Genomic DNA, 16,851 nt, shown 5'->3' on the forward strand with positions numbered 1-16,851 from the left:
GTGTTTCGGAGAAGAAAAGACGCAGTCGTCAGTTCCATTGCCACTTACACTGCGTCTAGGAGCCAGTGAACTAATGATTATACTTCTGCATCCTTGCTGTTCGCTGAGAGAACTGTGTGAATCACTCTTCGCACCCGCTGCAAGTTGAGGTGCTGCGTGCTGGCCATCCCTGCTCATCAGTTCGATATCTAAAGGTACCAGTACACTGTTTGCTGAATCATCCAATATTTGATCTATTTCATCAAATAAATTTGAACCCGTCTACTGACCCAACCAAATATTCGAACAAATTTTATTTTTCAAAATGTCGCCGAGCTTTTCCAATAAAATTTGGCTGTTTGTAAAACAGTGTAATATGCCAATCAAATTAAATTTGTTTTCGTATCGTTTTGCGCTGTTCGCCGGTTTGTTTGCTTGAAACTTATCAAAAAAGCTCACAATGTTTATTATTTGAACTGCTGTCAAAATCGAATTTGGTACAGAAAAAATAGTGCAGAAAAGATGTTTTGCAAAGGAAATGACACTGGAATAAATCAGGACATTATTGATCAATAGTGAAAAGTTAAAAAAATCATGAATAATGAGGAAATCACTTTATAGACCTGTTTTTCGAACATGATTTGTTTAACGGGAAATTAGCAGTCATTAACTTTTCGTCGGAGAGCCCAATTTCGGAAAAAGTTTTTGGACCCAATAGCGGGGGTCTGGTTGTAAAAATGTAAATACTGCCTTCTTCTTGCCAATCTGAACACAGCGAATATATTTTCATGAACAGAATTTTTGTTTCAAACAAAAAAACTGCTTTTGAAATTGGCAGAATCGATGACGACTAATTTCACCTTAAATACCCTCTAAAATTAGGCACTACTACGTATATAATATTACATATGTCAAACATTATTCTAGTAAATCTAGTAAATAAATAGTCAGCATGTAAACGTTCATTTCAGGATCGAAAAGCAAATTACATTCTGTTTCTGTTAACATGGATAATTTACTGGAAAATATGAACAATAATTGTATGCATATCCACCTTTTCGCGCGCTTTATGACGGCTAATGGGTACAGTTTTCGACAATGTTTATTTGCTTATGGGCACTCCGCTTACGTATGCTTGAAAGTTCTACAACGACAATTAAGGTTGGAAATATTAACTTAACGTGAATAAAACTGCCAAAAGCATGCTAACGGTTTCCGAAAGTTACACCTACTACCCGCCATTACGCACGCGAATAGGTGGATAGCTGTGTTCAATTTTATTCTGGTTTTGTGTGTCGCAAGTAGTGCACTGTAATCGCACTGTGATGCGCTATCCAGCTTTTTACACCATCTGCCATAATAACGGACGGTATCACGGTTGCTAATGTGCGACTGTATTAGTGGTTTGTGTGCATCGTGAAAAAATTTTCGCAGCGAAAAAAATTTTGGAGATGCAAACAAACCGCGTATACAAGTTAACACCCTTCTCGACCGGCATCACCGGATGAGACAATACCAACATAGATGATCTAGAGCAGGACCACCCAAGCCGATGAGGTTCAACCGCGCCGACAACATTTGACCATGCCGACGACATCAAGCTACAATGCCGCCCGACCCAGATTAAACAATTCCCGGACCGACGCAACAGGATGCATTTCACACCTGCACGCCAACGACGATAGATCCCATGCCATACGCTAAGCAGGAGGAAAATAACATGAAACTAACCCCTAGATATAAGAGTGTTAGATCCTAGAAACTAACTCAGTTATAATTTCGACTCTAAAGAATAAAGTTCGGTCACTTCAAACTTAACCCTTTTTTAAAAACCTCTCCATCCGACTGCGGATGTAACTTACATATACCCGGCGAAGTGTGTGTTCCGGCGGTTACGGAACAAAGAAAAACGACCACTGACTTTCCTTAGCAACGTATGTATTTGTTACAAGCAGCTTTAAGCTATAAACATAATTTGGTTTCATTATTTAGCATTTACAAATATAGGTGTAACTTACAATTTTTCAGTGTCGCTATTGTGTAAACCGCATGAATTTAGCCGTAAGATGTAGGTTATAACTGTAACTATTGATTGCATGTTTAATTTTAGCCTAGGTTTTAGTTTAGTTTTATTGATTCTGGTACTTACTAGTTTAGAAATAGCAAATATGAGTAGGTAACTTGAATAAATTGTAGATTTAACGAGATTTTCACTAGTTTTAGCGTAATTTTAAGTAATTTTATGTAGGTTAAGGAATTGCACGTCTGCCAAGCCACTATAAAGGTTGTTTACGTTCTATCTTCTCCCCTGTCATGACAAGCCGTTTTACATTCTGTCAGCTTGACACACTGTCTGTCTACGCTTCACGTCAAGCAGCACGTCGCGGCGCGTCGACCTTATCGGCCAAAGTTGGTTTATGGGAGCTAGGGTTCCCATGCGCAACATTCTCCCCCCCGTAACACTGGTCATCAGAGCCAGTTTTACCGTCAGTCTGAACTTCCAACACAGCCAGTTTTGATACAGGTCTACGCTGTATTCCTTTTGTGGTCTGAACAATAGCTTGCCGGATTCTCCCGTCCTTCCCAGCCACAGCCTCCAGGATTCGTCCACGCAACCAGCCGTTTCTTTGGGAATCGTCTACTATGAGAACCAGATCTCCATTCGCGAGAGGTTTCACTTCACCGAACCATTTTGTCCGCTTTGTCAGCATCGGCAGATATTCCCGGATCCAACGCTTCCAGAAAATGTCAAGCTGGTGTTGAATTTGGTGCCAGGAGCTTTTGAGTGCCAACGCAGGGTCAGTGAATGCTGTCGCGGGTTGAAGCACACCATTGGAACTCCCTAACAGGAAGTGGTTCGGAGTCAGGGCTTCTTTTTCAGCAGCATCTAGAGGCAAGTAGGTAAGTGGCCGTCTGTTGACAATTGCTTCAGCCGCGACGACCAGGGTTGCCAATCCTTCATCATCCAGCTTGCTATTATTGTAGTACGCAGTTTCCATGGCAGTTTTTATCGACCGTACCATCCTCTCCCACGCTCCGCCCATGTGGGGTGCTGCCGGTGGTATGAAGATCCATTTAGTATCGGTATTAGTGAACGTTGCAGCCAATTCATGGTTTATAGCTACGACCTGTTCCCTAAGCAGCCGCGCGGCCCCGACGAAATTTGTACCATTGTCCGAGTATATCTCTGCAGGTGAACCGCGACGGCTAACGAAACGCGTGATGCACTTCACAGTCGAGGGCGTAGAGAGAGAGTATGCAACCTCAACGTGGACGGCGCGAGTAGTTAAACAGGTAAACAGGCAGATCCAACGCTTCGCAGCGCTTCTTCCCACTTTCACCACCAGCGGCCCAAACAAATCAATGCCGGTGTAAGTGAACGGTCGAACGAACGATGCTAATCGCGCTGGTGGGAGCCATTCGCGGAACCTTCGGCGTCGCTTTTATCAATTTGCACCACCGACACGCGGTTGCAACCTGCTTCACTACTGTTCGCAGTCGAGGAATGTGGAAATGCTGGCGAATTTCATTCACCACTGTTTCCGAATTAGCATGACGAAGCGCACGGTGGTAGTCGTCCACGATCAGCTCGGTAATCAGATGTTTTCTCGGGAGGATCACTGGATACCTTGTGTCGAATTGAGTATGTGGGGCAGCTCCAATTCTGCCATCAATCCGCAGCACTCCGAACTCATCCACAGCAGGCGACTTCTTGAAAAGACTGCTAGACTTTGCCAGTTCGGTTCGTCCCGTTGACAACGCTATCATTTCTTCGGGATATACTTCCCACTGAACCATCCGCATCAGACTGTTCTTCGCTTTCTTCAGCTCTTCCTGTGTTAGGTGTAGAATTTCCGGCTGCTCTCCCCGAAGTCGACGACTTATATTGTCAATAAAACGATGCACGTACGCTACAGCTCTTGAAAGACGTCGCCACTTAGAGAAGCGATTGAATTCCACAACCCTGTCCGGAATAAGATGTTCTTGGACTACATAGCACGACCGTAGCTCTTCTTCTGGAGGTATTAAAGATGTTCTTTGCTTTGGCCAGTGCTCTTCGGGTTGCGAAAGATATTCAGGTCCTGTAAACCAGACGTCGGCAGCTGCCGGACACGGACATTTTCCCCACTTCGTAGCCGCATCCGCCGGATTCAACTTACTGGGAACCCATCGCCACTGTGCAACATCCGTTGTAGATAGCAGTTCCCCAATACGACAAGCCACGTACTGCTTATACTGGCGATGATCGGCACGTAGCCATGCTAGAACCGTTGCGGAATCACTCCATAGAACGCATTGCTTTACTTCGACGGTGTGGCTCTCTAAGACCGATGACATCAAGCGGGTTCCTAAGACCGCTGCTTGCAGCTCCAAGCGAGGGATCGACAACGGTTTTAATGGTGCAACTTTCGTTCTAGCAGCTACTAACGAACATTCTGCTTCACCGCTAGGTTTCACCACCCTGAAATAAGCGACAGCGGAGAACGCGACTTCACTCGCATCGACGAAGACGTGGAGCTCAAGAAATTCGTAGAGTTGCGCGTTCGCTCCGGCGAAGTAACAACGAGGAACCCGCAGGTCCCTCACCTTCGGAAAGAGCCCCGTCCACCTGGTCCATCTGTCGAATATATCGTCTGGTACTTTCTCATCCCACTGCAGTCCAGCTCGCCAAACGTCCTGAAGAAGTATTTTGCCGTGGACTAGAAAAACACTTAGAAGACCAAGTGGGTCGAAAATTCCCATCAGGCATTTCAGTAGTTGCCTTTTGGTTGGGCGTCCTGCGCTATCAATCACTTGCTGAATCTCGTCTTTCATTTTCATGGCGAATTGCAGCTCATCGTTCACCGTCAGCCACAGCATTCCCAATACTCGATCACTCCCTTCGGTAGGTTTCAGGCAAAGGCTCTTGCTATCTTGCGGATCTTCCTCCTTCATCTCTCTCAACACATCTGCACTGTTTGATAACCAGTTTCGAAGCTGGAAGCCTCCCTGCTGGTGAATGAATCTAGTTTCATTAGATACGCGCGCTGCTTGCTTGTCGTCTTCGAAGCTGTCGAGAAAGTCATCGACATAATGGTTTCTTACGATTGCTTCGACAGCTCGTGGAAACTGGGTCGCGAACTCCTCGGCATTTTTGTTTTTCACGAACTGTGCCGACGCCGGTGAACTTGAAGAACCAAAGGTGACAACGTCCATTAAGAACGTTTCCAGGGTTTCCTTTGGGTTGTTCCTCCACAGAAAACGTTGTGAATGACGATCCTGTTCCCGTATCGATATCTGGTGGAACATTTCTTTAATGTCTGCAGAAACTCCCACTCTGTACTGGCGAAAACGAGATAGCACAGCTGGCAGTGACGTAAGTTGATCTGGTCCCTTAAGCAGCATGGAATTTAGGGATATTCCATCCACTTTAGCTGCCGCGTCCCAAATCAATCGAACTTTTCCTGGTTTTCGCGGGTTCATTACCGCTCCTAGCGGCAGATACCAAACACGCTTTGGGTCTCCTCGGGACAGTTCACTTTCAGTCGCACGGTGTGCGTAACCTTTCACTTGATACTCGGCTATTTGCTTTCTCAGATTTGCAGCTAGTTCGGGATCTCGAACCATCCTGCGCTCCAGACATTCGAAGCGCTTGACTGCCATACCGTAGCTATCTGGAAACTCAACATGGTCATATCTCCACAGTAATCCTGTTTCGAATTTATCTCCAACCCGGACGGTCGTTCCTTCCATGATTCTTCTAGCCCGCTTGTCTTCTTCGGACTCTAGTTGCGGCGATGGCCTCGCTCCCACATCATCTAACGCGAAATAATCCCGTACTAAACTGTGTAAGTCCTGGTCACTGACACACTCACACGCATGGTAGTGGAGCGTGTGCGTAGTTCCTCTGTCGCTGCCACCAAACACACACCATCCCAATCTGGTTTTTACGGCAACGGGCTCGTTCTTCTTGCCTTCTTTCACCTGTAGCGGCACCGTGAGACTTAAATTATTCACGCCTATCAGCAGACGAGGTACGGCTCTCTCGTAGCCAACGATTGGCAAACCCTTGAGATGACGGAACCGATTGGCTAGTTCATCGTATCGAAGACACTGTCCCGGTAGGGTGAGCTCTTTAACGGTACGAACATCATTCAGGGTGAACTTCTTCTGACTAGTCGCACCTCTAATTGTGATCCGAACTTGCTTCGACTCCGACTCCACTCTGGTCACATTTCCTGTCCACTTCAGACACAAAGGCTTCGTCCATCCGTCAATGCCAAGTTGCTCAACCAGCTCATGTTCGATCAGTGATAGGGATGACCCATCGTCCAGAAACGCAAAGGTCTCGATGGTGGCTTGAGGTCCACAGATAGTGACCGGAATTATACGAAATAAAAGTGACTGATCGGACTGTCGGTGGGTGTGGTTTTCTGCATTCGAGGAATCCTGTACAGGGTCCGAGTCCCTGCTCGAACGATTCGAATGGAGTAATGGGTGGTGACGGTATTTACACCCTTCAATCACGCACTGCGTGGCGTTTCTGCAACTTCTCCTACCGTGTGCATTCAAACAACTACGGCAGAGCCCATTGTTTTGAACGAACTTCCACCGGTTGTCAACGGAATACGATCTGAAAGCGGCACACTCCGAGAGTCGATGTCCCATCTTCTTGCAACAAGCACACCAACGCTCATTTTCGCGAGCTGGATCGCGCATCTGTTCCGTCTCATTGATGTGGGTGTTCACTTTTGCTTCTGCTTTTGGGGACCGCTGCTCCCCGCAGTGTACATAGTAACTCTGCTAATTGCAGTGATGACTCCTAGCATAAATTCCCCGAAAGTTTTTAGATTGACCACCGGGTGTTGTTGTAAATAATCTGCCCACTGCATTTTGGTGTGTGTGGGAAGTTTCTCTACCAGTTCCATCAACAGAGTCGGATTCGAAAGGTGGTCCTGCTGTCCAGCCGCTTCAAGATGGTCACATAAACTGCGTACCGCCATGCCGAAGTCAATGATAGTCTCCAATTTCTCCGCTTTCGGAACCGGAACACTACGCACTTTGTCTAATAGAGCACTGACTAGCAATTCCGGCCTACCATATAGTAAACGAAGGGTATCAATCACTTGGGGAACCGAATCGGGGAGCAGTAACCTACTTTCAACAGACTGGTACGCGGGTCCTTTAAGACAGCGTTGAAGTCGCGCGAGATTCTCGGCACAATTGTAACCGCAAGCCAGCGTTGTGTTCATAAAGCTGCTTATGAATATCGGCCAATCTGCGGGATTGCCCGAAAACATTGGCAAATCGCGAGGCATTACCTGTCGTGCAGCTAACTGTGACGGGGAAGGAGTGAATTGTTCAACGGGCGGAAATCCCGGTGGCAAGGGGATATTACCTGCCGGCAAAGTCGGGTTCATATTATACGGAAGAGTCGTATTGGTTCCGAGCGGCGGAACAGTTTCGGGAGGATGCGAGTATGAATTGAAAGAAGAAACCGTGGCTGATGGCATCAAGTGCCCAAATTGCTTCATCATTTGATGGAAGGAGTTATTATAATTTGGTGGCAAACTGTGAATTTCGTTTTGATATACTGCTTGTTTACCATGCTGTACTACGGGGGGATTTTGGGTATCATCATTACCTGTCGGATCAGATACCTTTCTAACTGCTGGAACTGTCGTAGAAAACGCGCCGGTTTGCTGCTGCTGTTGCCTCTCAATCAGTTTAGACTCCGGAACCGCCGAAGGGAACGCGCCGACTGCCTGCTGCTGATCCCCACTGACGTGTTTCGGTTTGACCGTCGAATTTAACGGTTGTTTGTTGATGTCGGGAACGATTGGACTCGGTAACTTATCATCCTTAGTGCTCTCCGGGACGCGTGAGGTGTTCTGTGGAACAGGCGAGGCTGCTACTTGCTCTTCCGATTGGAGATTTGACGCGCCTTCTGTCTGCTCAGCGCATTCATCTTGCCACTGCTGTACCCTTCTGTTGCTCGACCGACCGCTAATCCTGCTCCGGTTGCTAGCTACCTCATCCAAATCATTCATCTCCTCTTCCAGTTGATGCTTCTCGGCAAGGTGGCGTTTCTCCAAAGCCTGCTTCTCCTCCAGCTGTTGGAGCTTCATGCGCTGGCGAGCTACTCTAACGCTGGAAGTGGTAGTGCGGGACGAGACGGCATACAAAGGCATACAGTTACGGCAACTCCAATGCCGATCCGCCACAGACTTTGTCACTCCAGCGCATGACATATGCCACCAAACCTTACACTCGTCGCATTGGACCATGTCATCCACCTCATCGGGACGGTCACAGTTGGCACAATTGTTGGCCTCATTGCGTTCGGGTGTATGCATATCCGCCTGGCCTTGCTTTTCCATAATGAAAAATTCTTAAAGGTTTGTTCCGGCGGTTACGGAACAAAGAAAAACGACCACTGACTTTCCTTAGCAACGTATGTATTTGTTACAAGCAGCTTTAAGCTATAAACATAATTTGGTTTCATTATTTAGCATTTACAAATATAGGTGTAACTTACAATTTTTCAGTGTCGCTATTGTGTAAACCGCATGAATTTAGCCGTAAGATGTAGGTTATAACTGTAACTATTGATTGCATGTTTAATTTTAGCCTAGGTTTTAGTTTAGTTTTATTGATTCTGGTACTTACTAGTTTAGAAATAGCAAATATGAGTAGGTAACTTGAATAAATTGTAGATTTAACGAGATTTTCACTAGTTTTAGCGTAATTTTAAGTAATTTTATGTAGGTTAAGGAATTGCACGTCTGCCAAGCCACTATAAAGGTTGTTTACGTTCTATCTTCTCCCCTGTCATGACAAGCCGTTTTACATTCTGTCAGCTTGACACACTGTCTGTCTACGCTTCACGTCAAGCAGCACGTCGCGGCGCGTCGACCTTATCGGCCAAAGTTGGTTTATGGGAGCTAGGGTTCCCATGCGCAACAGTGTGTGTACGGTGAATGTCAGCAGTCTCAATAATACGTACTAGTACTTCATAAACTATGTGCATTACAGTAAAAATTAAACTGCAAAAATGAAATACTGCGGAAAAATAATGCTGTCCCAAATTTATGCATGCACCCAACATTAATTTTTCTTGAACAGTAGGGGTATAGATTACCGGGTAATAAGCGCTTGATTAACTGTTATTCAACAGAAATGTTTGTTGGATATATCTGGCATCTGCTTACGACCTTTTGAAATGTTGGTGCCGAACTTATTATATACCAAGCAATGCCTTATTTAAAGAGCATTTTACGTGACAAAGCGACATGCTAACTTGCTGATATTGATATTGCTCTTTCCCTGTGCTGAGCTGGTACTTTGACAATCCGCCGATGCCCCACGGGAAAGCAAAATAGAGCTGCCACAAATACAGATATTTGTGCATACATAAATTTGGGACCCATCAATTATTTCAGTTGCTGTGATCTGGCTCTACTAATGTTGTTGTATTTTAAAGTACTCCATAGACTTACTTACTTATGCAGCCGAGAGCCGGGGTGGCTCTTGCCGTATCAAGAATTCCTCTCCATTGTACTCGGTCCTGGGCTACTCGTCGCCAATTCGCTGCGCGTCTCGACACACGCAAGTCGGCTTCAACCTGGTCGAGCCATCTAGCACATTGCGCCCCTCTATTCCTGGTGCCGGTGGGGTTCTTGAAAAGAACGGATTTCACTACACAGTCGTCCGGCATCCTTGCGACGTGGCCGGCCCACCGTAGTCTCCCAACTACCTGGCGAAAGTTGGGCGAACGATGGGAATCTCTCCAAGCAGTGCCTGTAGCTCGTGATTCAAACGTCTCCGCCACTCTCCGCTTTCTGTACTCCGCCAAAAATAGTCCGCAACACCTTTCGTTCGAAAACGGCCAGCGCACGTATGTCTTCCGTAAGTAAAGTTACTGTCTCAAGTCCGTAGAGGACTACCGGTCTGATTAGCGTTTTGTACATCGTCAGCTTTGTGCGGCGGCGTATGCTCCTTGATCGAAACGTCTTGCGAAGGGAAAAGTAGGCTCGATTTCCAGCTTGAATGCGTCGTTGGATCTCCTTACTCGTATTATTGTCGGCGGTGACCAGAGATCCCATGTATACGAACTCATCAACCACTTCCAGTTCATCGCCGTCAATAGTCACTGTCCGTGGGAGGCAAACGTTACTATCTCGGGAGCCTCTTCCTACCATATATTTGGTTTTCGACGCATTAATTTGTAACCCTATCCTTCTAGCCTCCGTTTATAGTCTGGCGTAGATTACCTCCGCCGTCCCATGGTTTCTAGTAATGATGTCGAGGTCGTCTGCAAAGGCTAGGAGTTGGCTACTCTTGCTGAAGATCGTTCCTCTCATTTCGATGCCCGCTCGCCGGATCACACCTTCAATAGCGGTATTGAATAACATACAGGACAGTCCATCTCCTTGCCGTAACCCTCTGCGCGATTCGAAAGGGCTTGAGAGTGTCCCCGAAAACTATTTATGTTATTTAAAAGATTAGATCGAGAAAATTAAATACTCTGGAGAAAACGGTATTTATGCATGCACAAATATTTGTATTTATGAGAGCTCTGAAGCAAAATCAATATCAGCAATGTTGCTTTAGTTCGTAAAATGGTCAATTGGGTATTTTCATTTCCCCAAAAAAGTGACTTTTTTTACCTCATTTGATGGGCCGTCGGTTTCTAAATCTGACAGTTCTTTTTTTATTTCAACCTAGTCAATATAAAGCGATGGTGGAATAGATCTTGCTCGCTGAGGAGAAGTTGAAGATTTTTGTCCTCTTTTTCCGTTTTGGTACAGATTCCGGGAGTGTCGTAAGTGACTGAGATATTCGGCCGTGTTACCGGGAATCGGAAGAAGCTTTTGTCGTTTTGTTTTTCCCGCTGCCAGCGAGAACCAAGCTTAGAAACCACCATTCAATTTTAATTGAATCCCGTTGACTGCACAAAACAAACCGAACCGAAGATGTCGGAGTACTGGCTAATATCGGCACCGGGTGATAAGACCTGTCAGCAAACGTTTGAGACGATGAATAATCTGACAAGCAAGCAGAACAATCTCTGCGAAAACTACAAGTTCCATATTATTATTATTATTATTTATTCAACGATTCAACGTTTGTCGGACGATCTGGGAAAGCTGGACGCCTATGTTGAGCAGTCAACGCGCAAGATTGCCACCTACCTGGGGGACGTTCTCGAGGATCAGCGCGACAAGCTGTACGAAAATCTACAGGCGAACAATAACGACTTGACCACCTACATCACCCGGTTCCAGTGGGATCTGGCCAAGTACCCGACCAAGCAGTCGCTGCGTAACATTGCGGACATCATCTCGAAGCAGGTGGGACAGATTGATGCGGATCTGAAGACGAAGTCCGCCGCGTACAACAATCTGAAGGGCAATCTACAGAATTTGGAAAAGAAGCAAACGGGAAGTTTACTAACGCGCAATTTGGCCGATCTGGTGAAGCGAGAGCATTTTATTCTGGACTCCGAATACTTGACTACTTTACTGGTTATTGTGCCCAAGCTCATGATCAACGATTGGAATGCCAACTACGAGAAAATAACGGACATGATCGTGCCCCGTTCGTCGCAGACGATTGTCTCCGACAATGACTACGCGCTGTGTACGGTTACGCTGTTCAAGAAGGTGGTGGATGAGTTTAAGCTGCACGCCCGTGAGCGTAAGTTTGTTGTTCGTGATTTCACCTATAACGAGGCGGAGTTGGCCGCCGGCAAGAATGAAATCAGCAAGCTCGTGACGGACAAGAAGAAACAATTTGGTCCACTGGTCAGATGGCTGAAGGTTAACTTTAGCGAGTGCTTCTGCGCTTAAATACACGTGAAAGCGCTGCGTGTGTTCGTAGAGTCCGTTCTAAAATACGGACTGCCAGTCAATTTTCAGGCTATACTGATCCATCCTAACAAGAAGAACACCAAACGTTTACGAAACGTGCTAAACCAACTTTACGGCCATCTGGACGGATCGGCGGCCTCTTCGGGAGCAAACGCTGACAACGTCGACATTCCAAGGCTTGGCTTTGGACAATCGGAGTACTATCCGTACGTTTACTACAAACTGCACATTGACATGGTCGAGAATAAAATTTAAGCTGCAACAATACTGCTCGCTATGTTACGTGAGAGTATCATCCCGGATAACACAAACACAAACGACAAACCCAATTATTTCTGTTCTTGGTTCTGCGCTTGGTCGGAGAGAGCTCAGTGGTGCGTATACGCAACAACCCGCTGGTATTATTAAAAAACAAAAAACCCTGGTGGATAATATTACGCTAAAATCAAAATCCCAAATTTCCTACCCTTACCCCCCCTCCCCCCCATCAAACTGTTGACTACTTTCCGTCATTATGTTTAACTGTTGATTATTTTATCTGCTATTGATTGTGTAATTTAAGTAGTATAGCGTCAGTAAGGCATCCATATTTTTTAAGATGAAAGCCTATTATTATTTGGCTTATTTGATGTGTAGAAATACGAACCGAAAGAAAAGTTTTTAGGAACCGCCCAACAAGCAATGTTCGTCTAAATTTTTGGTTTGTTACGGCACGTTTTTTTCATTGCACGCAGATGTCAGTGCGTTTTTTTCGTCCCAGGTTTGACAGTGGTGTGGGGTTTGTTTTGATTACTTATTCACAAGACCCAGAAGCAAAAAACTGCAAAAATGACAAAAATATATGTTGTACAGAACTGATATCATTTTTCTGCTTCTGAAAAGTCGGGCATTTCCGGTTTTCGCAAACAAGTGGTACGAATTACAAGTAATAAACCCACTAGCAATAAAATTAGGTTACAAAGGGAATCAAAACAAAACACACAAAAACGTCAAACCACAGTTGAGGTTAGGCCACAGAGAACAGATATCCATTCAGGAACAAATTTTTTGGGAATTCTTGGATAAAATTTCAAATTAAAATCACCAAATATGCTAGCGTCACCACCACTATAGTTTCCCAACTAAATGATTCTTTTGATTTGCACACTGACAACCTTTGGCTCCTCTGGCGCTAGTATATATGGACTATATGCGTTATGCTAGCGCCAGAAGCTAGCTGTTGTGAGTTTAGTGTAGAATTTCATGCGCCTTTAGCGACACCATCACTATAGTTTCCCAACTAATTTGACATAAGTTTTATCCAAGTGGGGACCTTTTTCGTGGATGTCTGTTCTCTGTGGTTAGGCACCGTGCAAAGGTTTATTATCAATTTCCCACCCTTTCGTACTATAGTTACTATATGTATAGTTCGGCGGATACAAAAATTGGGAGCCAAATAAACGTCAAAAGCGGAGCCAAACGGTTTTCAAAATTCGAATTGTGGGAATAATGTTAATAAACACACTTTATTTTCATAGAACTAGGCATTTTCAACACCCACTAACGATTATTTTTCGTAAAAACCTGCACATTTTCCTTAATTTCAAATTTAATTTCAAAAAACAGAGCTGCCAATTCGCCTGGTTTTCTATCCGCCGAACTATATATAATAACTATATTTCGTACGCGATGAATTATAACCGTCGCGGGCGAAACCGTCGCCAGATTCGTCGAGGGGGCAAGTATCGTTTATTTTGTCAAGTAAATCAATAGCTTACGTGCTAGAGAAGCATAATATATACTTATAACTTACATATAGCCAAGCAGATTCTTTCTGCGACGATTTCAAGCTATCAAAAAATGAGCAGCGCGTTTTGTTACCAAAGAAACGGGCAATATTTGATGAAAAAAATCATAAAAAGCAAAAATAGAATGATTTGCCGATTGATTGAAACGATGTTAGAAGTTGTCTCCCTCTCTTCTATCTTTCTGATAGAGCTCTTCATTTTGACCGAGCTTTGAACAGCTCTCATATGAAACCTGTAGAGTGACTATAGAGTAAGGAGGGGTAAAAGTGCGGTTCAAAGATTTATCGGTGCAGATTCCGAGTAAATTTTCTACATTGGCATGGATGGGTGACTACTTTGATAGCTTGAATCTAACGTAAACTTTGGTTGCTTACGAAGCATAGTTGCTGAGTTATGTCCTAATGTTATTTTAAAGTGGTTTTGATGTAATATTTCGTTATACGGCAAATACGAAATCAACAGGAGGATATTACTTGTTGAAAATTTGTAGCGTAGAAAATACGGCGAAAATAATTTACAAAATATATTTCGCTTTTCCGTAATTTATTCTAACTCCGTCAAGCGCCTAGCGGGGTAAAAGTTCGATTCACGGACGGGGTAAAAGTGCGATTCATGCATGAGGCAAAAATGTATAGCTAATTATATACAGCTTTAGGCACTACATCATAGATACTAGAAATGAAAGATCTGCAGAAAACTGTGCGCTCTACAGATGTTGGCCGAAGAAAAACAAAGGGTATCCGCTGATGAAACAAAAAACAAACGTTTGGAAAAGTTTCGATCAAACGGAGGCTGCAATACACCAGCGCAAAATAGAAAAGGTGCAAATTGAGAATATTCTTTACCGAAACATAACGCAGATTGAAGATAATATGGTTTTGATAACTACTAACAATGCTTCGCATTGCATACATTTGGGAGACATGTCGCCACTCTATATATAGTCACTCTAGAAACCTGTATCGTCCGATGACCATAGTTTATGTATTAACTATGTTGTCTAAGGCGAGTTAAGAACAAAAGTGGTTTACTTATAAGTTATCGTCTAATCCCAAAAAAAAACAATTAAAAAAAATGCCTTTTTTTATTACTTTTACTCGTCAAATTTGAAAAAGTCTTCATGTGACGATACAGTGACATCTAGAAATACTCACAGTAAGAGATACGCGGAAACTAAAGCCAACGATTTGGCATCAGTGTACAAAAACTGCCAGCACTTGCTGCGGAGCAAAATGCTGTAGCAGTGTGACTTGATTGTTTTCAACATGATCCGCTTCTGTTTTGTTTACATCAATTCTGCACAATAGAGCAATATATCTTTTATTTTAATCAGTGTAAAATGCATTGCAAAGCTTTATACACACTGTGTCCGAGTTCAAGGTGCGTGACAATAGCTTAAATAGATTTCATAACTATTTCAATAGTTGTTAATCAAACATTTATGCAAACAGTATGCGTGTTCGATTGGCTCCCTTTTGACAATTCTCGCTGCTCGATTGGCTGCCAAGATGGCTGCTTCCGCGTATCTCTCACCTTTGAGTATTTCTAGTGACATCATATCTTATCATAATATGCGAAAATTTATATTTTGCTAAAATACCCAATTCGGCTGATATTGGTATTGGACAAAAGCGACACGGCTGACATTGGTGCAGTAGTATTCGATTATAAATATTCGAATATTTCGTTTAATAATTGGATTAATCAGTAGAATCAATATATATATAGAATGCCAGTGTCGCTGCAGTGCTCGTGGTAAACATCACACATTTGAAAATTACGTATTTACACTGTATGCGCATATGTGTGAGTGATCGATTCGAAACGGGAATCTGATTGTCAAACTAAAAAGGCAACCCAATAAAAAATCCTTCTGCTTTTCCGTAAATCACGTAGGATAAATCACCCGATTTGGTCGTTTTGGGGTATTTCGTCGGCAGGAAAATTTTCTATTGGGCAATTTGACAATGTAGTTCCCGTATCCAAGACACGAACCAGCAACATGTTTGCCACCAAAATATCCATGAAACACCAGCGACACTGGCATTCTATATATATTGATCATACTGATTAATCGAACGATTATAGATTATTATGTCTGTCAAATACCAAAATTTGCCCAAATTCTGACAGGAAGAAAATTTGACGATAAAGGAAACAGTGTACTGGTACCTTAAGAACCGGAGTGATGCGTTCGTCTCTTTTTCGATAGTAAACTGTAAGCTATTGCAAACACCATTGAACGTTTGCAGTACAGTTTCTATTTCGCTTTGTTTTCCTACTAGGAAGCAATCATCTACATATCGTCGATAAACTTTCAACGATATTCCGTACTGGTTTAGTGTTTCCATGGCTGTTTTTTCCAGTTTTTCCATCACGATATCAGCAACTACCGGCGATAAAGTGGACCCTATTGGGGGACCCTATACCCCGTTAATTTGGGAGAAAATTTGTCCTTCGTACTCGAAAAATGGACAAACATCGCAAATTTTAGAAAAACGCATATCACAACTAGGGTTGGGAGTACCGACAGGATTTTTGAGAACCGGTATTTCGGTACTGGAAGGATTAGTACCGGTAATACCGGTACTGGTACCGGTACCCAAAGCTTTAAAAAGAAAATCCTTGTTCTTTGAAAAATCTACTAATACTTTTATTTGTGGTCCAATTCTTAAGTCACTTCACCTCACCTTGCAGTTACCATTTCATTTGTACTGTCACTTAGCTAACAGGAGTCACCCAGGTACTTTCAAAATCGCTAATTGTATTCTCATCTAAGATCTATGAGAATAGGGCCCTTGTAAAAATGATTCCGAACGACACCTGGCGAAAGTCGGGAGGCTACGATGGGTCGGCAATGTTGCAAGGATGACGGATGACTGTGCACCGAAATCTGTTCTTTTCAAAAACCCCACCGATACCATGAATAGAGGGGCCCAACGACCAGGTTGAAGCCGACTTCGAGAAGCTCAATGAATTGGTGACAAGTAGCCTAGGACCAAGTACAGTGGAGACAAGTTTTTGATACAACACGCCCCCGGTTGTATGGTGCTAGAGGAGAAGCTTGCAAATTTCAACTGAATGATGCACAGAATATTCAATGTACTGTTCACCATGCGAAAACGAATCTGCCAGACGCTGAAAATGCTTTCTCAGAATGTATCGCTGAAGGACAGGCTGTAATCAGGGTACCGAAAAGCATACTTGCTCTTCAATCCTTGAGTTACATCGAA

At 43.9% G+C, this 16,851-nt stretch overlaps 2 protein-coding genes across 2 annotated transcripts in view; one reads left to right on the top strand and one right to left on the bottom strand.

Moving 5' to 3' along the window:
* LOC128733514 (unconventional myosin-XVIIIa) overlaps positions 1-16,851 on the bottom strand; it is a 657,582-nt gene that overhangs the window by 367,355 nt on the left and 273,376 nt on the right. The gene's annotated exons all lie outside the window — the stretch shown is intronic.
* LOC128733515 (V-type proton ATPase subunit C-like) lies at positions 10,706-12,247 on the top strand. The gene is given in 1 exon segment (XM_053827160.1): positions 10,706-12,247. A coding segment is annotated over 1 exon segment (1,152 nt). The 5' UTR covers positions 10,706-10,934; the 3' UTR covers positions 12,087-12,247.

The sequence above is a fragment of the Sabethes cyaneus genome, chromosome 2, assembly GCF_943734655.1.
Source record: "Sabethes cyaneus chromosome 2, idSabCyanKW18_F2, whole genome shotgun sequence".
Classification (NCBI taxonomy): domain Eukaryota; kingdom Metazoa; phylum Arthropoda; class Insecta; order Diptera; family Culicidae; genus Sabethes; species Sabethes cyaneus.